Here is a 23794-nt window from a genome sequence, read left to right as displayed (position 1 = left end):
ATATTCACATCAGTAGGAAAGACTAGATCTAATGGTGAAAGCTGGAATTAGTGCAAGTTATTAACTTTACACCACTCTAGTAACATTCTGTTGCCATTTTCATAGGAAAAATGCTAAATCAATTTTAAGTTGTAGTAATGCTTTCATAAAAAATAAAGAATTCTGTAGGTTTTTGAAATGTATATTTTCTAAATTTAAACCAAAGTTACCTGTGTGTTTCAAAGCACTTAGCCATGTCTACCAGTCAGTCTGCTGGACATTACTATTACTATAACTTTGCAGTAAGACTACATTGTTCTTTTTCCCTTACTAGCCTTTAGCTGAATTGTTACTTTTGTTCAAACAAAAGGTTTTCCCCTGTTCTTAATTTGACATGGCATTCCCAGAGAAGCATTGGCTGACATTTTTGAAGAGTCTTGTCCAATCAGTCCCACTCTTGTATTGTTACAAACCAAATACCTTTTCACCTCCAGTTGCCCATGTTTGCCACAGGAGATAGCTTTGCATGTGGTAATTTTCAGTGAACATTTTGTCGTGGCCTCACCAATCCCCAGAAAAAGTCAGGACCCCAGGGCGCAGTCTGACAAATCACATGCGTTGAAGATTAACATGAACATGTGGTTATGTTGTATTATATATTATTTCAATGACATGGGTATGTATTATTTGAATTGAAACTAAAATTCAAACTTACTTAACTTCTCTTGTAGCTGAAATATAGTCTGTGTAATTGCCATCATGTAATAGATATTTAATAGTCATGCAATAGGGAAATTATCATTTTGCATTTATTAGAGGATTCATCACTACTGTGCAGGACATGGGTCAAATTCATCTCCTGGCTGCAGTGTCTTTGCTGACCCAAGCCATTATCAAGGTTTCCTACCAAGGAACTGCTTCAATAGCCTTTCTGAGTCTTGAATTGCTACTCTGAGACATACAAATAAAGGCCCTTTCAGAAAGGAAATATGGCTGGTAGAAAGCAGGCTGCTTATTTATCCCTCTGCCTGCTAAAATTGTCCCTGTGGGCCAGGTGAAATCAGACCCACTCCTGGTTTCTCATTTCCATTTTAGCTCCAGCAATAGGAGACGTCCCAGTGTGGGCTTGTGTTTCCACCCTTCAGCTGGAGGCTGACCTCTTGTATCAACCCTGCTGATGCCACAGACCAAACTCCTGCCCAGGGAACTAGCCTACCATCACAGTTGGTCTGGATCAACCCCTAGGTCCATGAAAAGTGTCAGCAGCAGGGAGCAGTGCTGCTGTCTCTTGTGCCACCCCTGAATGGGAAGGGAGTCCCAGAAGATGAGTGGAGAGGAAAGGAGGGGTTTCCAGCAGTGGTTACCACTCCAGGAAGAGTTTTTCCTTCAAAAACAGACACAGCATGATTATGAATCAAAATATAAGCTTAGGCTGTAAGTGTTTTAAAAACTTGAAAATCTCAGTGAAGTAAAAGACCTGATTTCTGTGACTGCTTTCTCATTTTGCTGTTAGGAAATGCTGTTTTTTTCTATGCACTACACATTTTGTTTTCTCTGTCACTTTTCCATTCTTTCACTCTCTGTTTTGCCTTTTTTCCCCCCACCTCTGCATATGTTTCTGTGTGTGAAAGAGTTTGGTAGGTAGTCTTATTTTGCTGAATAGAAGATTAGTTGTGAAGCCAAAAGTAGTACCTTCTCAAAACCCAATAAAATATTGTTGTGCCATCTCCAATCTGATATGATTTTTCTCTTCCTCCTGTTCATCGCTTTGTTTCATCACTTCTGTTTAATCCAAACTAATGCCAATACTCTTTTTAGAGAAGGAAATAAGTAATATTTACAATATATATGAGAGCAAAGAAGCAACTGACTCCCTCTAAAACGTAACTTAAATTTCTAGCCCCATTTACTTAAAATGCAATTGCTTCCTTTTGCTTATTTTTATAACTGTTTTGTTGGGATTGGGCCCAGTGTGCTTTCCAGAATGGAAATCCAACACTACTTTTCCTGACAAAGTTTTTCGTTTGCACTGTCAATATGCTTAACTTTTTTGTTACTTGTTTGTGTTAAACTGTTGGTTGGGGAATGGAGACGTAGTCGTGCTCCAATCTTTAGTCTCTAAAGATTTGTACATAAGTCTGATTTGGTTAACCCATGACAATGAGTTTAGAGGTGCTTGCATATTCCCTAATGTGTGTTTAATCACAAAGGAAAACTGCAGAGCTCAGTGCTACTTATAAAGTCACTGGTCTGAAGAAGTGTGTTCAACTGGAATAGCAGAGACATTCTCTAATGAAGCACATTAGCACAACTGCATAAGCAAAGTAGCACAGTGCTTTTCTCCCATTATGCTTAGCATATTCACTGGTCGTTAGCATTAACTCACATTCTCTGAATGTATTGCTGTCTCCAGTCATGAGTGACAGAGAACTGTTGCTATTATCACTAGCTGTTATGTAGGTCTGTAAGACTGTAAGATAGAAGCATCCTTCCAGTCAACAAAGCGTCTCACTCAGAAAAGCTTTGCTGGGTATTTTGCGCCTTCCCCTTGGTCATAAAAGACAGCCAGATAGTGAAAGCTTGGACTTTCATGCACACCTGCAGAGTGTAGAAAGGATTGAGCTGAACTTTGTTCTAGATTATCCACAGACTTAATTGTTTATGAAGTTCCAACCAGGTATTTCTTTCCAATTGTGTTGTAGGAAATTGGGAGATACTTGTGTAACAGACAGTATAGCATTAAAGAAAAGGTGTCATGAGGAAAGATTCCTATTAGATTATGTGGATGAAACCCATGCCCTACTGAAACAAATCAGAACACACCTATGAACTTCCATATAACTGAGATAGCACCTTTTGCTTTAACCTGGCCTTTATAGGGTTAGCATTTGGAGCAGGAAGAAAGTTGAGGAGAAGAAAGAAGAATCATAGAATCATTTAGGTTGGAAAAGACCTTCAAGATCATTGAGTCCAACCATCAACCGTGCCCACTAAACCATGTCCTGAAGTGCCTTGTCTATGCACTTTTTTAATACCTCCAAGGATAGTGACTCAATCACTTCCCTGGGCAGTCTGTTCCAATGCCTGACAACCCTTTCAGTATAGAAATTTTTCTTAATATCTAATCTAAACCTCTCCTACTGCAACTTGAGGCCATGTCCTCTCATCCTATCACTAGTTATTTGATAGAAGAGACCAGTACCCACCTCACTACAACCCCTCTTCAGGTAGTTGTAGAGAGCAATAAGGTCTCCCCTCAGCCTCCTTTTCTCCAGATGTCGTGGTTTAACCCCAGCCAGCAACTAAGCACCACGCAGCCGCTCACTCACTTCCCCCCCATCCAGTGGAATGGGGGAGAAAATCGGGAAAAGAAGTAAAACTCCTGGGTTGAGATAAGAACGATTTAATAGAACAGAAAAGAAGAAACTAATAATGATAACACTAATAAAATGACAACAGTAGTAATAAAAAGATTGAAATGTACAAATGATGCGCAGGGCAATTGCTCACCACCCGCCGACCGACACCCAGCCAGTCCCCAAGCGGCGAATCCCTGCCCCCCACTTCCCAGTTCCTAAACGAGACGGGATGTCACATGGTATGGAATACACTGTTGGCCAGTTTGGGTCAGGTGCCCTGGCTGGGCATGAGAAGCTGAAAAATCCTTGACTATAGTCTAAACACTACTGAGCAACAACTGAAAACATCAGTGTTATCAACATTCTTCACATACTGAACTCAAAACATAGCACTGTACCAGCTACTAGGAAGACAGTTAACTATATCCCAGCTGAAACCAGGACATCAGACTAAACAACCCAAGTTCCCTCAGCTGCTCCTCATAAGACTTGTGCTCCAGGCCCCTCACCAACTTGGTTGCCCTTCTCTGGACACGCTCCAGCACCTCAATGTCTTTCCTGTAGTGAGGGGCCCAAAACTCAACACAGTATTGAAGGTGCGGCCTCACCAGTGCCAAATACAGGGGAACAATCACTTCCCTCCTCCTGCTGGCCACACTATTTCTGATGCAGGCCAGGATGCTGCTGGCCTTCTTGGCCACCTGGGCACACTACTGGCTCATACTCAGCCAGCTCAGTCAACCAGCACGCCCAGGTCTTTCTCTGCTGGGCAGCTTTCCAGCCACTCTTCCCCAAGCCTGTAGCACTGCATGGGGTTGTTGTGACCGAAGTGGAGCACTTGGCCTTGTTGAACCTCATACAATTGGCTTCAGCCCATCGATCCAGCCTGTCCAGATCCCTCTGTAGAGCCTTCTTACCGTTGAGCAAATCAACCCTGCCTCCCAACTTGGTGTCATCTGCAAACTTACTGAGGGTGCATTCAATCCCCTCATGCAGATCATTGGTAAAGATATTAAACAGAACGGGGCCCAACACCGAGCCCTGGGAAACGCCACTTATGACCCGCCTCCAACAGGATTTCACCCCATTCACCACAACCCTCTGGGCTCATCCAGCCAGCCAGTTTTTCACCCAGCGAAAAGTACACTTGTCCAAGCCATGAGCCGCCAGCTTCTCAAGGAGTATGCCATGAGAGACAGTGTCAGAGGCCTTGCTGAAGTCCAGGTAGACAACATCCACAGCCTTTCCCTCATCCACTAGGTGGGTCACCTGGTCATAGAAGGAGATCAGGTTGATCAAGCAGGACCTGCCTTTCATGCTGGCTGGGCCTGATCCACTGGTTGTCCTGCACATGCCATGTGAGTGCACTCAAGATGAAGAAGCTTGCTAAATTAGTACATTGACAAGTCATGGAAAGATTTTGAATAGGAACATCCATCAGCCAGTTTGTAGCTGTGCTTTGTAGCTATAGACATAGCAAAATAGTTTCTCTTCTCTGAATTCATGCAGAAGGAATCAAACAAAGGAAAAAGGAAGCCTATCAAATTACGACAAATAGTTGCTTGAGTTTGGTATTCAACTTGTCAGTTCTATGTTTTTTCCTAGTTAATCAAATGCTTTTTCTTTTGTGCTGTTTTCTCATCATCGCTACTGTAGCTTGCTACAGACATTTGTTTCGTATTAGCTTAGATTTGACTGTTTATGAACCATCTAAACGCATCTCCCATCTTCCACTTCACATCCTCATAAATTCACATACATGCTTTTTGATCACTATTTTTAGACCTGGCGTGGTTTAACCCCTGCCAGTAACTAAGCACCACACAGCCACTCGCTCACCCCCCCCACCCACCCAGTGGGATGGGGGAGAAAATCGGGAAAAAAAAAAGTAAAACTCGTGGGTTGAGATAAGAATGGTTCAATAGAACAGAAAAGAAGAAACTGACAATGACAATGATAACACTAATAAAATGACAACAGCAGTAATAAAAGGATTGGAATGTACAAATTATGCACAGTGCAATTGCTCACCACCCACCGACCCACACCCAGCTAGTCCCTGAGCGGCAATTCCCTGCCCCCACTTCCCAGTTCCTATACTAGATGGGACATCCCATGGTATGGAATACACTGTTGGCCAGTTTGGGTCAGGTGCCCTGGCTGTGTCCTGTGCCATCTTCTTGTGCCCCTCCAGCCTTCTCGCTGGCTGGGCTTGAGAAGCTGAAAAATCCTTTAGACTAAACACTACTTAGCAACAACTGAAAACATCAGTGTTATCAACCTTCTTCTCATACTAAACTCAAAACATAGCACTGTACCAGCTGCTAGGAAGACAATTAACTCTATCCCAGCTGAAACCAGGACACACCTAAGGGTCACTCTGTTCAAGTGTTCTCCATGATTTTTTAAGGTTTTATCCTAGCCCTTAATATTTCCATGTGTTTAAACAGTTCCATGGGGTAAGAGTAAAATATATGAAAAATAGTCTTCTTAACTGTTGGAAATGAAAGGAAAAAAAAAGCCCATTAATGCCAGCAGCTTTAAACCAGTGTATAATAAAAAATAATTTACCTGATGCAGATTCTGGCTATGTTAATCAAAAATAGATTGATTTGAACTTACAGACTGACACATTGACTTTTATCTTTTAAGTGTGAATGTAGTTCATTAATTTATAATGTAAGGAGGGGGAGTAACACAAAAAGAAATTGATGCAGTTTTATTATTTATCACTGGTGGGTTCTATCTGATGGCCACAAATTGAAAAACAATATAGTTTTTTTGAGCAGGTCAGAATATGTTAACCTGAGGGAGACACGAACATATCTTCATATCTTTGTATATGAGCTGGTAATGTGCACTTGCAGCCCAGAAAGCCAACTGTATCCTGGGCTGCATAAAAAGAAGCATGGCCATCATGTCAAGGGAGGTGATTCTCCCCCTCTACTCCACTCTCGTGAGACCCCCACCTGCAGTACTGCATCCACCTCTGGAGTCCCCAGTACAACAAAGACTGTTGGAGCAGGTCCAGAGGAGGGCCACGAAAATGGTCAGAGGCCTGGACCACCTCCCATATGAACACAGGCTGAGAGAGTTGGGGTTGTTCAGCCTGGAGGAGAGAAGGCTCTGGGGAGAACTTATTGCAGCCTTTCAATATGTAAAGGGGGGTTGTAAGAAAGACAGAGAGACTTTTTGCCAAGACTTATAGTGAGAGGACAAGGGGCAATGGTTTTGAACTGAAAGAAGGTAGGTTTATATTAGACAGAAGAAATGTTTTATGATGAGGGTGGTGAGACAGAGAGGTGGTAGATGCCCCATCCTTGGAAGCGTTCAAAGCCAGGCTGGACAGGGCTTTGAGCAACCTGATCTAGTTGAAGATGTCCCTGCCCCTGGCAGGGGGAGTTAGACTAGATGATCTTTAAAGGTCCCTCCTAACGCAAACGATTCTGGGATTCTGTAATTCATAGGATTCTGTATTTTGCCCCATTATCTGTATTGCAGGAATATGTTATTATCTAAGTATGTCACAGAGAAATAAGGTAGACATGGAGCACCTCACTGAGAGATATATCTCTCTTCACCAGACCTCAGGAAGGAGCTGATTTGCCGGAAAGGAAAACCTTTTCACCAGAAGTTTACCTATTAGCTTTCTTAGTCTGTAAAATGTACTCTAGGTCTATTTTACTCCACCTTTGCTATGTACCTGTGTGCACATCTATGGCACCTGTGATATCTGAATAAATTATTTATAACTGACTTCTTTTAAATTAAGATATGTTTCACCTCTAAAAATGGTTTTGTGCATGAGTTGATGGAGCAACACTTTTCAGCAGCAGCAGGTACTGTGCTAGAATGAGTGTCAGCTGATGACTTCCATGACTCTGAAGCAAGGATAAGTGTTTAAGTTGCTATGCAACAGAAAACTAACCACATTTACTGTCAGAGGTTCCGTGCCTTTTTTGGTGTAAATGGATTTCTGAGGGCTTAAAAGAGTTTAAAAAATAAATTTATGGATATTCTTTGTGATTTTCAGTAGCTACATAAGTAAGTAGCCTCTACTGTCCCTTTCTTTCTTGTAGTGTGATGTATGAGAAAGAATATTTCTAACTACCCAAGCACCAGATCAGTGTTTCCAAGGTGTTTTGAGAGTTGGAGGAAGACAACAGTCTAGCCAAACTCAGCATGCTTGGAGCAGTAGGGAATAGTGACTGGTGGTAGGCAGGTAAAGAGATCATGACTTGTTACGGAAGTAACAGAAGTAAAACAGGTGCAGGCAGAGCTCTGATGGTGCAGCCTGAGACACTGAGTCATTTCTGTGGCTTACAAGTCACAGTGAAAAGAGAAGTGGTTGAAGGGACTTCACAGAAGCTTGAATACTTTGTGAGAGGAGGAGGTGAAAAGGGGCTGTGAAAAGCCCCATTCAGGTTTTTCTGTGAGAATGCTGAGCAGTTAAGCACAGCCTGAAGACTAAGGTGTCCCATAGATGTCAGCAAAAGCTTTGCTCAGCAACCTTATTTTAAAAGTTGTCATGAATGTGACTTACATTTTGAGAAAAGCGTGAAAATACAGTAAGAGAAGATGCATCTTCCCTCACTGCTGAAAAAATATTTTGTGGCTAATTGTAGATGACAGTGAATAAATGATCTAGAAGACCAATAATAAGCAGGAAATAAAGCCTTTCTACAAAAATAAGTAGCAAAAGTGACCTTGGCTTCTGGAGGGTCTTAAGGGAATGTTAAATGGACCAAAGCTTAGGACCTGAGGAATTCTAATACAGGTTCTCAGATGCACAAAAGAATGTGTTAAGTAGGTCTTAAAAATAGTATGTCAACATTAGAGGATGTGCATGTATTCCAGCCTACCCAGTAAGGCTGTGAGAAGATGGTTATTGTGAAGTGAATAGAGGAAACGTGGACATGATGATCCTCCTACCAGTAATTAGTTTGGAGTAGATCAAGCCCAGTCTGTTAATAATAGCATTGTGTTATAAACAGTTTCATTCTTCAAGCTTCTCTAGTAATCTTTATTTCCAACCTGATTCTCCTGTTAAGATAATCTTTATCACAATACATTTAAAATGTCCTTGTCCCATTGCTTTGATTTTGGTCTTCATTGTCCTGAAAAATATGTAGCTGTTTCTTAGAGGATATTATGCATCAAAACTGCTATTTCACTGTCTCACATACAAGCACACACATGCACATTATTACTCCTTTTTCATTCAGGTCTAGCTATTGTGCTAACATCACATTTGCAGTCGTTCTTTCCTGATGAGTGCTAAACCTAGCCTATGCTACCAAGCAAGAGTTGGCACCTTTTCTCATGAGCTCCATTCTTGACAGATACATGGTCTCTGATGAGAATCAAGGGGCATCACTTTCAGTATTAAAAAAAACCAACTATTGCTTTTTCAAGTACAGTAGGCCAGTTTTAGTGAGAGACCTCAAAGAATTGGTCAAACATGCTAATTGCAGTCTTCAGGAAACATCTTGGAGACTGTATCTTACCTATAAAGTCAGTAGTTGTCATTGGGTGTCTGTACATTAGTGTTTTCAGTGTGTATCAGAAGGCATTTTTTAAGTAAATGTCCTGATCATTCTCTTTTACTGTTCTTTCTGTCATGGAAGGGTCTTCAAGCACATGATATTCAGATTAAAATAAACCGGGGCATTCCTGTGGCTCACCAAGTACACCCCAACTCAGTCTGTGATGAAAAAAAACCTGTAACGGTTATGGTGTGGACGTACTGTACTCAGGACCATCTGTCGTACCCTATAGAGCAAGTCCTAATGGTCCCCACTGCTTGCTAATGTAGTCACTGACTCCAGGGGGAGCAAAAATCCAGGTAACTTTCTCTGGGAACGTTTTAAGTACGCTTTTGCCCAGCCCACTCTGCTTTTGAGTGGTGGTTTAACTGTGGAGCATTGCAAGGCAGATATAATTCTAAAAAACTATTTTCTACCTTGCATTGTAATATTGATTATGTTGTAGAAGTAAACATAATGAGTGGTAAAGACAGAACAGTTCCCCCAACCCGAAAAAAAGAAAGCAAGCCTAGCTCTATGCTTCCATAGTTAATGATCAGTTTTGAGGAGAGATTCTGCTATGAGGCATACTGAGACAATGTGATTTGGCAGAAACTGTTGACTAAAAAATGTTATTAAAATTTTTGGTACAGGACAATGTTCTGTAATTTTACTTTTGCAAGTGTTTAAACTCACTTAGCTTTTTTTTAATGTTTAACACTGAAGTATTTATCCATCTGTTAGTATCTGACTTGAGAGACATTCTCTGTATACCAAGGAATATTCACATAAGAGTTTAAGCTATTTTATCAAGAAATCTCTTCTAGCAAGCTAATTGCCATAGCATTTTCAGACTGAAGTCAGTTCAAAATATTTGACAGGCCAGTAGCATGTAAGTAACACTCAAATTCAAAGTGAATCAGTTTCCTCTCATGTAATCTCATTGGCAATCCCATGTCCCTTATTTTTAAACAAGTCATTTTTGAACACAATTATATCAGTGTGTAAGTCAATTTAGGCACTTGAGAGTTACTTGTATGAAAGTTTACAGGGGTTGACTTTCACTTCTGCTGTCCCTTAAAAGAAATCAGTATGTATTTTCAAAAGGGCTATTGATGTGCATGCAAAATAGATCTAGAAGTGCAGTAAACAATTTAGGTTTTGCTCTCAGAGTACCTGTAACTCAGCTCGTGTCAAAATAATGTTAATGATAGTATCTCTATGAATTGCCAGATAAGTTATGTTGCCAGTTTGATCATTAGTATATTGCGCATGGAATGAAAGCAGATAATTTTCAATCATGCCTTGGCTGTCTTTCGGAAAAAGACATCACTTGCTTACTTTGACATGTTTAGCATTTTGGAAGCTGCATCAATTCTCTTTTCACAAAAGCACTTTGAGACATTTCTTCTTAGTCCTATGTGTAACTTACTATTGCAAAAGAAAAGATATACAGGCCTGGGCTATTATCTCTGCACTCCTGTTGCTTTTACATAGCCTAAAGATTGAAATTTAATGTAGGATACTACTTTACAGTCTGGTTCTTTATGGACCTTCTGGAAAAGGTTAGTACACTATTATTGTTTACACTGATGGCAACTATTCTCATCAGTGAAATCTAAAGTGAACTAGCTGTTAAATCATTGTTATATTTCCCACACACAGTCTTTTTCAAGATAATTTCAATTGCTTTTCAAAAATATACATAGATAAGTATTCCAACTGTTTCTGTGGGTTAATTGCAGAATTAATTGGAGCGTGTTGTCTTGAATAGCAGTAAATGTGTATTGTTTATTGCTTAAATGTGGTTCATTTTAATTTCTTTTTTGTTCTGTAAGGTTTGCAACTGCTATTGCTTGAAGTCTCTTCTGTGGGGGGTTTACTATCTGCTGCTGGAACAAATCAAGCAAGACTCAACTTCTTAAACAAGAAAGGTGTCTCTAATAGAAACACTGACATGTCTTTGAAATTTGAGAGCATCTTTCAGGAAGTTTCTCCTTTTTGACAAAAAGTCACTGCTCTACTTACTCTAGTAGGTTTTGAATGACTTTATATGCATCTGGATACATAGGCATTAACTAGTTTCACAGATATAGTGTACCTCCTACGTGTGAAAATAAAAGAGCATTAACTGAAGTTTCATGGCTAAGTAAAAATAATGATCTGGCGTCAGTGGAAATACATTATGTACAAGCATTTTTGTGTACAGGGATAATAAGTGTTTAAGGAAGCAGCTTGGATTTTTCTAAAATTTAGAATTTTGGTCATACAGTTTAACTTTTGTTCTGGAATGCCTTGGTCATGATAGCAGTGAGTGGGATGCCAAGGTACCTCATTGCCAAGCTTTGCAGATGTGTGGACAGCATGACCTTCTCACAGCCTTAAGAAGAGCTTGGTCTTGTAGGTATGCTCTACGGAGGCCCTGTGCCTGTTAAAAATCAGTTTTCACAGAGATGTACTGCTATTCTCTTCTAGAAGTTACTTAAACAGATGGGAGATGATGGCTCTCATTCTCTTTTTGTAGTGCAGCACAGGGTACACAGCACCTGCAAAGGCTTAAAGTTGCTTCCTCCCTCCCCCATGTGACCAGTTTGAGACCCACATTTTCTGCAGTCATGCTCTGCCCTGTGTCTGCTGGGGGCTTTTCTGGGGAAAGGGACGTTGCCTGTCTTTCCTGCTGGAATGCTTCTACTTTAAAATCAAAAAATATGTGGGCAGTTTTGAAAGTCCTTGTTTGTGAAGAAAGAATCAAGGATTCTGCAGCATGGGCATTTTATATTTTGAAACTAATGATGGTTTAACTTAAAAAACCTTTGTCATTGGTTCATCAAGGGTTTAAGCATGGGTCTTTTCCTTTGGGTGATGGTTTTATCAAATGGTTAAGGAGGCTTATTTATTCTGTGATTCCTTTCTAAACCTAGGTCAATAATTTCTTTTTTTAGATGAAATCTGAAGGAGCTAGTGTGGGTTCAAATAAAAGTATTCTGATAGCTTGGAAATACTGCAGAAGTCAGACAGAAGTTGAGACATGTTCCCAGTCTTAAACGTATCCTGTTAATTAGTCCTGAAGGTTTTCTCCTTCGTATATAGGCCTTACTACCCCATCCTTCCACATATTATATAGGGCATGTGGCTTATGGCTATGGAGGATTCCAGTTGTTACACCAAAATCTTTTTATGTATGAGAAAAGAGTTCATAGGCTTAACTGTTCTTAACTTTAGCAGGCATTTCTTAATTCACTGGCAACAGAAGGGCAATGTTATGCTGTATTTTGATACTACTTTATCCTTAGCAGATCCTTTTCCTATTGAGGTGATTTTCCAAAAGTTGATTAAAGCAGCTTTGGGAGCAGATCATGCTAGAGCAATGGTGCAAAGCAGAATAGTCTCCTACAACAGAGTCTTTATTTTAAGACAGGTAAAAGTGGCTTTAATATATTCTTAATTATTTTGCCATAGCTAGTAAAGACTATGTGGTTTTAACCACTTACAGTGGTTAAAAATCTCTGCAATGGCAGTGACGCTGAATGGCAGCGACGCTGAATGACAGTCTGCTGGCCATCCTCTCATTTAGCTGTGGCAATGCAAGGTATGCAACACAACTGCATTCACCATTGTTATCACTGGGGTTTTTTTCTCTTTCTAATGAAGATTGCCAGGCAGAGTCCAGTCTCTCAAGTGGTCCTTGAAATCTGCTTTATAAGCAAGAATTTGAATTTACTTGACAATATAAGATGAAGGGGTAAAGGAATAAAAACCCAAACAAAAAAAACCCCTTAACATTAAAGCAGTGAATTAAGTTTGCTAAAAAGCAAATGACAATTTTGGGAAGTGTTTCAGCTCTTTACATAAAGTGCATTATTCCTTTTAATGAAATATTTTTTGTGTATGCTAGTTCAAAATACTGTACATTGAAAACTGTAAAGTAGATCTTATGCAAACACTCAGCAGTGTTTCTGTGCTGCGTGTCACACTCTCAGTGTTATTGTTCACACTTTAATTCTTTCACACTCTAGAGTCCTTGTGCAGCCTCCTGCCCAAGGCATAGCTCAGTAAGAAAAGGATGAATAATGCATTTTTAATTAATACAGTTACATAAATTGAGAGGGTCAGTTGAAGGGTTGTTCATATCGTTGATGTGATTCATGCCACTAAAGACATGAAAGCACAAGCAAAGGCTTTATTCTTTCTGAGTTTGAGGAAGTTATTTTAGCTTACACCTTCTAGAGAAAGCAGACACTGGGTCCAAGAGTACAAAAATGGCTGTTTAAGTAGGTCCCTCTCTAGCCTGTGGTCTTACCTGTGCCACATGCCAACACAGAAGCTTAGAAGCAAAGTTAGAAGCAGAGGAAATGTCAAGTGTTTACCCTGTGATCGTGCTCCCATGGCCAGTGGCTTAGCAAACCCTTGAGAAGGAACTTCATCTGCACTGCTGTGTTTGTGAACTTTTAACAGTTTGTATCTTTTTAGTCAGTTGGCCATTGTAATCCAAAACATCCTGTTGCAATAAATTCCATTGTTCAATGATGTGTTGTATAAAAAAGTACTTTCATCTGTTTATTTTAGACCTACCACTGAATCACTCCATCAGGTCCATAGTTTTTATGTTACAGCACTTGTGTTAGAGTAGTAATTAAATCCTCATTTGCCTTCTTTACACACTACATGACTTTGGAGTTTTCTGCCATATCCCCGCTTAGTTGTCTCTTTTTCAAGCTACCCTGTTTACTCTCATACAAAAGTTACTTTATTCTTCTGATAGCCTATGTTGCTTTTCTCTGTGTCTTGTCCTGTTCTACAGTATTTTTTGAGAGAGTGTAATTAAAAGTAATTTGAAGTGAGACTTCAGTCCGAATTCAAGCTACTCAATTTCAGGTCATCAGTGTTATAGAAATGAAGTGTGTTTACACATTGGCACATTTCAATAAATTCAGAAGTCTGCTTTACAGCTTGGACCCACAAACAAGTTGTTGTAGCACAGCTATCAAGACAACAAATAACTGGAGCACTATAGTGGTGCACTGTATGACTGCAGCCTTCCACTTACGGGCTTAATAGTGATGCTTAAATAGCAGACTCCATTTTCTAACATGGCAAGATGCACCTATTTCTTTGTCGATTAAACTTACGTCTCTATCCAGCCTGAAGATCAGGAATTGGTCATGGGTGAAGATCTAGAGATTAGTTATGAGAAACAAGAGATTCTTTTTTGGATCTGTAGTAAATTGCTTCCCTCACATTGTAATCTTAGTTATACAGAAAATGAGTATATCCCAGATAAATAGGTAAGAAGGGTATCTTTAGACTTAAAAATAAAGTTATAACAAAACTCAAGAAACTGAAAGCAGGTGCAAAAATGGTCATTGGTTAAAGCATTTACAACATCAATCAATCTCTAAAAATCAGCCTTAACCTACTTTCATATTAGAGTAGCTACCTGAGTGACTAAGAAGATGACATATATTTCAGGACCAAAATTTCAAAGACTACTTATACCACACAACCATTTTTATCATTCAAGCAGAGGCTGGGAGACAGAGATTTGCAGAGATCAAATGATCTGCAGGAAGCTTCAGCCTGGAGCACTGAGTGCCTCTAACTGTTTCATTCATTGCATTACTTGTGGTTTTTTCATCTGAAGTAGAATTGTTCCCAAGTTGCAAAATTTTGATAGTAAGTACAGCAAGTACCATATTTTGAGTACAAAGTTTGGATATCTTTTTCATTTTTAAGAGAAACCAAACAGTTAAACTTCCCTTTTGTATGATACCTGAATATGACAAGCAGAAGAAAAGATTCGCTTTTATATACTAAAATTGTGAGAGGCTCTTCATTACATCTTACTCCTTCATTACATACTCCTGTACAGAAACTCTTAAATAAGAAGATGTCCTTTTCAAATATTTAGATCCACCTGTTTACTGTTTATTTCATTGTCTGCCATGATCATCGTATTCCTGGAGGGGTGAAATTTAGGTGAGACGATAGCAGTTGTGCCCTGTAGTAGCAGGTGCATCAGGCTTGATTGCTGTTTGGCTAGAGATGCTCATGTAGGTGGCTGACTGCACGTGATCAGAGCGACTACCAACTTTTGAAGAGACAAATACCAGTTTCTACAAAAATTAAATAATTGGTTTTCACTTTTAATCTGTTTTGCTGTATCTGTGATACGAAGTGCCAAAAGTGGTCACATTTGTTTCTTCAGTAACTTTTCTGTAAGCAAACATTTTAAAAAAAATAAGCAAGAATTGGAGTCTCTCCTTTGGCTTGTCTTGTTTTAAAATGTTGCAGTTTCTCAGAGTAGGAAGCAAACTACTTAGCATCTTATCTCAGAAACTTCTGTCTGAAAACTCAGGTTTATGAAAACAATGAAAAAATTATATGCAATACATTTGACATTTGTACATGTAATGATTCCCCATTGTGCTTGCTTCTTAAATATGCTTTTTACCATTCTGTTTTTGACAGCCAAACAAAATTCTGACTAATTCCCTCTGTTGGCTTTGGAGAAGCAATCACTCAGCTTAGAACTGCTTTCTGCTTGCAGAGTCTTTCAGCTTTCAAAAAAGAAACTGAGTACCATGCAAAACCCCATTATCTTTCACATGCATATGTATCTGTTATTCAAAGACATCGGCCTTTAGGCCCTATGGTTTTGGCAAAGGGTGAAACTGAAAAGGCTAGTTTCAATGTGATTATTATTTTTAATGTTGCACAGCATCTGATGCTTCTAAGACACTTTACGCTTTGATTAAAGACATATTTTTGCTATCCTGTCTCATAGTGGTCAGTGGGATGTTCCTCCTGCTACACCGCTAAATGCCTTTAAAGCAATCTGGTCGTATACTCAAGAGTTCCAACCTTTTTGTAACCCTGTTTAACACAAGGCTAACTCTGGTCTGATGAGGTTTATCTCCCTTGACCCCCTGTCTAGGCTATGGTAGAAACAATTCACAGCCAACAACTAACAAAGAATATAGCAACACAATGCAATGATTGATGTTTGTGTGATAACACTATGTAACAACTTGCTTGCCTCCCTTACTTGCAGCCACTCATTCCCACAGTTTGACCAGTACAACTGTGTCTGTTTATCTGAACCAACAGAATGACCAGGTTTGAGTTTCTAAATTCCCTTTTTTATTCCTATCAAGCACTAACAAATTTTACATTGAATTGGGCTTGGGAGAAGCATTTTACCAGTAATAGGCTGGCACTATTGTAATGAAGTTTTATTTTTAAAGATTGGGGATGTAAAACAATGTTGGTGGCAGATTTTGAAGGTACCAATGTGAGCCACATGCTGGAATCCAGTTCAGTTCCCATGTTCCTTCTGCACCTACCCACCATTTGCCTCTTTGAAAACTCTCTGCAGCTTCTAAACCCGCAACCAGACATGTTGTTACTGGCTCAGGAAAACTGTCCCATACCTTCAGTTGTATCTGTGAGCTGTTGAGTACAAAACAAAACCTTTTTGAAATTATTAGTGTAAGATTTTGGTTTTCTGGAGACTGCTGTTAGCAACCAGGAAGCTTTACTTACTTAATCACAAGCAAAGTAATTGAAGTTTCACTTCTGTTTACTTCTGAAAGTTACATTCTTAACATGTTATGTTCATTATTTCCATTTACTTTCTATTTAGACAAGCAATCTGTGAAGTAATCACTAGGCCAATCAAACATTCAGTGTAGGGCTGACTTGATGAGGTGAATTGGATACTGCAAGAGGTCTAAGTTTGTACCAAGAGACTGTTCCCTGGTCTGGTTGAGGAGGTTAACTGCAGTTTTTTAGCATCTGCAGGCTTCGCGACTTCTTGTTAGGGTTAAAGCCTGAACTAAGAACCTTAGTTGGCCAGCTTTTCTGTAGCACTGTGTTAAATAAGATCTCACTTCTCTTCTAAGTGGAATAAAGGTGTGCCAAAACAGTGTCATCATTTATGATCTCAGTTTAGAGAGAAGAAGGAAACTTTTGCCTTTTTATAGTGTAAAATGAATGCATAATAGATAAAACAAGTTTACAGGATTTATTCACGTGAAGTTGTATGAGAGTTTCTTAATGTACTTTTTCTTTCTTTGCAGCTATTGGCTGACAAACAAGGTCCACATTAAACGACCCAGCACTGGTCTTCTCATGTATACTCTTGCCACCAGATTTTGTGATGAAATTCACCTGTACGGATTTTGGCCATTCCCAAAGGATTTACATGGAAAACCAGTCAAGTATCATTATTATGATGATCTGAAGTATCGGTACTTTTCTAATGCGAGTCCCCATAGGATGCCATTAGAGTTTAAAACATTGTATGTATTACATAACAGAGGAGCACTTAAATTAACAACAGGGAAATGTGCACAGCCATAAAGCACAAGTACAATAAGAAGTACAAAATACACACTTCATCATAAAGATGTTGTGGAATGGCAATGGGATCCCAGTGAGGATATGTTTAAATACCCACTAAGCCATCGGAAAAAGGAATTTTATCAGAAGTACATAACCAGCTATTATACCTGTAAAGTGCTATATAACTAAGCTATCTTGACTGCAAGGGTTCAAGTAAGTGCCACTTTCACTAAGAGCAAGGCTTGAATGTATATTCGGTAGTGTTTACAGGATCCAGTGACACATTCATCATGAATTAAAGAAGAAAAATACAGCCTGCATAGTGCTGACTTGCCACTGTGGTCTGACAGCCCACAGGAGAAATCCCAAGTGGATGGAATATTTTCTTGAGCGAAGAAACCAGGCTTTGGCAGAAAAGATCATGATGGAATTGAGTAGAGAAAGTGAAGTCCGTACGATCAACCAAATCAGTAAATGCCTTCAGTCAGAGGACTGTTTCTGATCTTGTATTATAACCTCAGCTTTTGTTGCTGTTTTTCTTATTGCTGTTGGTTGGGTTTTGTTGCTTTTAAGTATTGGAGCCCTGAAAGGATTTTGAGGATGTTACAAGTAATTAAAAGTATATATCATATGGAATCGTCTTAGGAAAAAAATTTGTAGGGGTGGGAGGGTGGAGGGAAACATCAAATATTTTATCAATTGTTGTGTTGTATCCTGCTGTCACACAACCCTTAACATCTCAATTGTTTTTCTAGCTACCGCTGTCAACAGCCACTACATGGAACCACTCAGAGGTCATTTTGATCCATTTTTAAAGAGAAGTTTTTCTGTTGTGCTCAGATTTGAAGACATACAAGAAGGTGTCCTTATTTTTGGTACCAAAGATTACTTTTATACACGTTTTTTCCTCTCCTTGAAGAAATGGTATAGATTTAGTATGATGTTTCTTTGCTGCTGAAGGGAACATATTCTTTATGTTATTTAAATTTTTTAATTAAGAATCTTAAAGCAAAGTCTCTTCACTGACTTTGTGTGTAGAATTTCATTCTTCAGAAAAATCTGCAGGAGTAAAGAAATTATCTCATACATTCAAATATATATATATTTACAATTTTTATTCCTGATTGAAAAGAAAACACAAAGTCTAAAGAAACTCAGGTGACACTGGAACACATCTAAAGAAAAAAAAAAAGACTTAGCCAATTAAATGGAAAATAAAAGAACTGTAGACCAAACAGTTCTTTTAAAACTTAAATTTCTGATGGTGTTGGATGGTATCTCTAATATAACTCTTTTGTATCAGCTTAATGTTCTGATGTGTGATTGACTGAAATAACACAGAGCTGCATTATCTCACAGTGATTTTTCTCTGTATCGTTCCTGTTTATCCATGAAACCAAGAATTCTTTCACTCTCTTCTTTCAGAAAAAAAAAGAACGAGAAATTACAGGATGGTGGGGGAGGGTGGAGTGTCAGTACAGCATGTACTAAGATAAAAAAACCTGTCGGTATATGATATGCTATAGCACTAATGGAGCAGGTAAATGAAGAACACCATGGTTCCACCATTTTCATGTCAGGCTAGGCTAAGGAGGAGGCATGCAGATAAAATGTATGGGTATTTTCTTGTTATATTTTCAGCTCTACGTTAAGTCCTCATCTCCAAATACGATATTTGGTGTATCTGTTGAATTTTGAACTAGCTTGAGCAATTTCATATGTAGCACAACACTCGCAAACATTAACTAGCTAAAAGTGCCATTTATTACCTATTTTTCCTCTTAAGATCACATGTATTTCATCATGCATGACTAGAGGTCTGTGATTTGAGGTCTGCAAATTTAGTAGTTAATTGCAGACAGTTTTGCAAAAGTTGATGGGAAATAGAAAATTCTGCTATATCTAAGACACAGTAGCATGTTTCCCTGTTCACCAGTCTCTCCTAGCCAGGACAGTTTACTTTGGCTATATGCTAAGGCGTGGGCTGTGGTCCTCACACGATCACCACTGAAACCAAGGCATCACAAGTAGCTAAACAGCAGTACAGACTGAAGTGTGTTTAATTGGCTGTTGATAAGCCAGAGGGTGTTACTTCTACACTGTGTAAACTTGCAGTTTAAGACAAGGTTATTTCCTTGATGAAAGGTGGGCATATTCCTGTTCTTTCTGTTAGGGTTTTGCTGCTGTTGATCATTTGAAATGTATTTCACATACATTGACAGAATTTCTGTTGAGATAAAGAATTCACAGGTGCCAGTCTTGCAGAAGCTCAGAGAAGCATCTGTTCAGCTTTATCTTTTCTTCTGGGAATGTCTTTTCTTCCCTCTAGTGTCAGGCTATCAACCAAAAGGGAATTCAAGTAGACTAAAATATTAACTGACAGGTGATTTTTTTCACTTCAGGGAAGGTTTTAATACACCAGTTGATTATTTCTCTGAGAGCAAAGTAAACGGAGATACTCTGATTCCTATGGTAGTAAAAAACATAACATTACTTGGTAATTGAATAAGTGAAAACAATGAGATGTAAATAGGAAGACAGATGGGAAGGTTTGCCTTTAGAAGTCAGTGGATCAAGAAAAATTTGGCCTGAGCCTGTTTTGCAGGCTTCACATTTGATTCTGTGCGAGTGAAGTTAACTTTAGTACACAAGCCATGGAGTCCAAATTTTTAGCCTACCACTAAATCTGACAGAACAGGGTGATACAGGGCAAGGTTCCTCTGGCTTGCTTTGGCACAAGACGTGACAGTAGCACATACTTCCAAGACAACAGAGTTTGCCCATACCTTCTCAAAACTGGGCCTTAACCTCATCTCCTGCAGGCTTTCCACCTTCAATAATGCACACTTCTGGCACCATGAGCCATGGTCTCACGGCTCTTTACTGTCATCCACACTCATCCTTCTCATAGCACCCTCCTCAAACTGGCACCCAGTTGTGCCTCCCTACCAAAAGCATAGGACTGCTCACTAATCCATCTCCTGTCTCACCTGCCTCAGCTTTATCCTGAGCTGAAGTGTAATGTAGTGAGTGATAGGTTTCAGACCATTCTCTGAGGCAAGTAGCAGTTGTAGTCTTTGACTGTGCAGGTTTTCACAAGAACTAGGAGTCATTTTAGTGTATTGTTCTTATATAAGATCTGAGTCCATGTGGAGCCCAAAGCTTCTGGGGCTCCCTGGTGTGCGGTTTGTTGTGCTGCAAATTGTCTGTTTTCAGGTGGTTTGTGACCACCAGTTACTGGTTACTCTAGGGTGACCTGAGGAGGGACATGCCCAGAGTTTGTTCCTGTTAGGTTACATGGCCTTAGTTGTTAGCCCTGTCACTGCTGGGAAGCTGTAGCAATGGACTCATTGCAGGCAGCCTTTCTTATCTTTCTCTTATACCTTCTGGCTCTGTATTGCCCTGGGGCTCTTTGTGCATTTCTATTGAGGCACCCCAGGTCCTGAATGAAAAAAACAGATTACTTCTACTGTGTGACTCTTCTTCCCTAAAGATGTCCTGGAGGATAGCGCCAAAGGCTTAGCTGCTGTATGGGGACTTGACAGTGGAATAAATTTCACCTTGTGGTCCTTCACTGGGCAGCAGTCAACAGTTCAAGCCTCTTTAGCTACCTTGAATGATTTCTGTTGTTTATATACATTCACACCTCCTGTGCTGCCTACAGCACAGATCAGATAAACAGGCTTTATTATACTTACTACTTTTATCATCCAACACTATCAACAACTACAACAAAGTAGATGATAGGATAAAAAGAAGGATCCCTAATATTGTAATGATAACTGCCCTGGTGAGGAACATCTGAGGAATGCCCATCAGTTGAGTGTTCCTCAAATTTATCCTCACAGCAGTCATATCAATTGCCAGCTATGGTTCCTAAATGTATGTTAAAAGTAAGAACTGGGAGCTACATCAAGACAGCAGACAGTGTATATTTTTCTGAATCTTATGGCAGCTTTACATTGAACAACTTGATTTTATTCAGATAAATTTATTGTAAATTGTTTATTAACGTACATGTTAATGTTTCTGTGGCAGAGTGTCTTTCATATTTCATAAAAATAATAGATAATTATATTTAGTTGTTAAGTTTTCAGCTTTGGGACAGTTCCTTCTCCCACAGCTCTGAGCCACTCTCCAGATACAAGACTACTGAACCTTTCAAACCCTGGCTGGTTTACACAATCTGATATGTAATAAAGACTGTACCATTTTTGTTAAAAATATAAGCAACGTGTGCTTGAGGTCAGCACCTTTTCTCTAATTGACTGCAATTTGAAATAAAACAGGTGTGGGTTCAGTACCTTTTTTTAGTGTTTGATCTATCAAAGTGCTGAGCACTCTTTACAGTGACTTTCCTGGGAGAGACATGCCTAGGATTTAGATGGGGATCTAGATTAGCATATTTCAGGATATAACTCTGAAATTGCACATTATTTATTTTTAAGAGCACTGTTACTTTGTGTAGGGAAAAGCACAATTGTTCTAAATGTAGATAAAATAAAGGAAGAGCGTTTACAGAGAGCTTCATTCCTGCACAGTACTATTGCTACTGAGCATATGTAATACAATTTCTGTGGTTTAAAGTATTGATATGTATTCTGTCAGGATTGTCATGTTTGACACTGTTGATATTACTTCAAGTACAGCTATGGGGATTGTTTTTTATTTGTATAACTGTAAAATAAAGAGGTTTTTTTCATTTTTTCTGCTATATTCTGTCCCATATTCCTTTGTAACACAGTTGTGATAATATTTTTCAGTTATGTGCTAATTATAAGGATATGTGGAAGGAGAGTGTCTGCTCCTTTAAGGTGTCTGTTCAAGGACTTTCTCAAAACAAAAGGGGATATTAAGAAAAGGAGGAAGCCATAAACAAGAACACAGAGAGACACAAACCTGACCCACAAATTACAAGGGAGGCAGCGATAAGAACCTAAATTGATCAGTCGCACCAACTGGTAAGGATATGTAGGAATGTTTATTACAGTAAGATTATCTGATCGAGGACCTTGTCAAATGGCATACTAAGGAAAAGGAGGAAGCAATAAAGTATATGGAGACACAAACGCGACAGGCAAGTCATAATGGAGACAAAGACAAGAAGCCAACCCCGTCAGTCACACTAGCTGAACGGCTATCAAGAAACCGCAGGCAAACGGGCCTTTCTGACTGATAAGGATGCAGACCTGAGGGTGCGGGATGTTGGAGAGGAGTCTGGGACCGTGCAAACTGATGAGGCAGTGTGCAGGGGAGGAAGAAAGGAGGAACAGACAGAACAGGGGCCGGCCGCGTGTAAACCGTGGCTGGTCAGCATGCCTGTCTGGCTGAGCCCTGCGCCTGATTGTGCAGCCTGTCCTCGCTCCCCATTAAATCTTTTCTTAACTACCTCTCTGCGTAATCTCACTCTCTGTCCCGCGCGCGTGCGTGCCGCAAGGACTCGGCGCCAGATGCCGGGGGGACCCGTGTGTGTGCAAGTGGAATCTGGTGCCAGCCACGGGAGTCAGACCGGGGGGGTGGGCGCCCCTGGCCTGTGGTGTCAGAGGCTGGAGTGAGGGGGGGGATCCCAGCGTGAGCTACTGCAGCAAGTGGGGGTCTTTAACCTCCAGCCACGGGGCGGGAATGGCGCGTGCTCCCAAAACCAGCTACCGGGGGTCGCCGGCGTCAGTGAGGCGAGCGAGGGGCTCGGCGCCGGTGGCTGGAGCAGGACCGCAGGTCGCAGCCCACGAGCCCGGTGCCGGCTGCTGGAGGGGGGCGAGCGTCCGTATCCTCCCCAACCCTGGGGTGCGCGTGTGTAACCGCCAGCAAACCTCACGCTGGACCAGCCGGCAAGTAGGAGACCCCGGGTCAGGGCAGGGGTCTCCGGCGGGCAGAGGGTCTGTGCTGGCGCGCCCGGGGGGACCCGCGAGCGCGGGGCGCTGCGAGGAGAGTGAGCGTGTCAGCGCTGCGTGTTCGCAGCGAGCACCGAGCTGGACCAGCCGGCGAGTCGGCGACCCGTGGGGCAGGCGAGGGGGCCCGGGGTCGGGGCAGGGGTGCCGGGCGGGCAGAGGGGCCGTGCCGGTACTCGGGGGATCCGCGAACGGCCGTGTGCTTGTGAACCGGGAGAGCGTGCCCTGTGTGCTGCACTAGTGACCTTCCGTCTCTGGCAGGCCCAGGAGGAGGAGGGGGCTGGGCTGTCTGCCCTTGTGTTGGTGGGAGTCCGCTATGGGGGTGCTGCCGGAGAGCCGCCTCCGTGGCAGCGCGTGTGACCGGGCGCGTCAGTGCCCTCTGCATAGTCTGTCCGTGTGTCTGTGTGTCACAGGGACGCGTGCTCAGCTTCACTGCTGGTTAAGCCCGCAAATGGGAAAACATCACCCTCGTCCCTCCGCCTGGGCTGAGACCCCGGGTCCCCAAGCACCAGGCTGGGCTCCATCAAGAGGTCCTGGCCAGAAGTGATTGGAGGAGGCAGCCGCTCATAATGCACCATTAATACAATCTATTATAAAATGTTTGAAGTGGTTCACGAGAGCAAAACTGCCCCAGTGACGGGCAGAATTATTCTCTGTATACATTTCAGAATTTAAAAGAAAATGTAAAAATAGCTTGTAC

The 23794-nt window shown here is 40.8% G+C and overlaps 1 protein-coding gene across 1 annotated transcript in view; it reads left to right on the top strand.

The window, feature by feature from the left end:
* Window positions 1-21920, top strand: part of ST8SIA4 (ST8 alpha-N-acetyl-neuraminide alpha-2,8-sialyltransferase 4) — a 71697-nt gene extending 49777 nt beyond the window's left edge. Inside the window, exon 5 of the mRNA XM_069777595.1 lies at window positions 16942-21920. Coding sequence (XP_069633696.1) covers window positions 16942-17224 — 283 coding nt within the window. The 3' untranslated portion in view covers window positions 17225-21920. The remainder of the gene's footprint in view (window positions 1-16941) is intronic.
* The last annotated feature ends 1874 nt before the right edge of the window (window positions 21921-23794 follow it).

Source organism: Haliaeetus albicilla, chromosome Z (genome assembly GCF_947461875.1).
Source record: "Haliaeetus albicilla chromosome Z, bHalAlb1.1, whole genome shotgun sequence".
Taxonomy (NCBI): Eukaryota; Metazoa; Chordata; class Aves; order Accipitriformes; family Accipitridae; genus Haliaeetus; species Haliaeetus albicilla.
The sequence above is the reverse complement of the archived record's forward strand: the minus strand, read 5'-3'. Positions and strand labels throughout refer to the sequence as shown.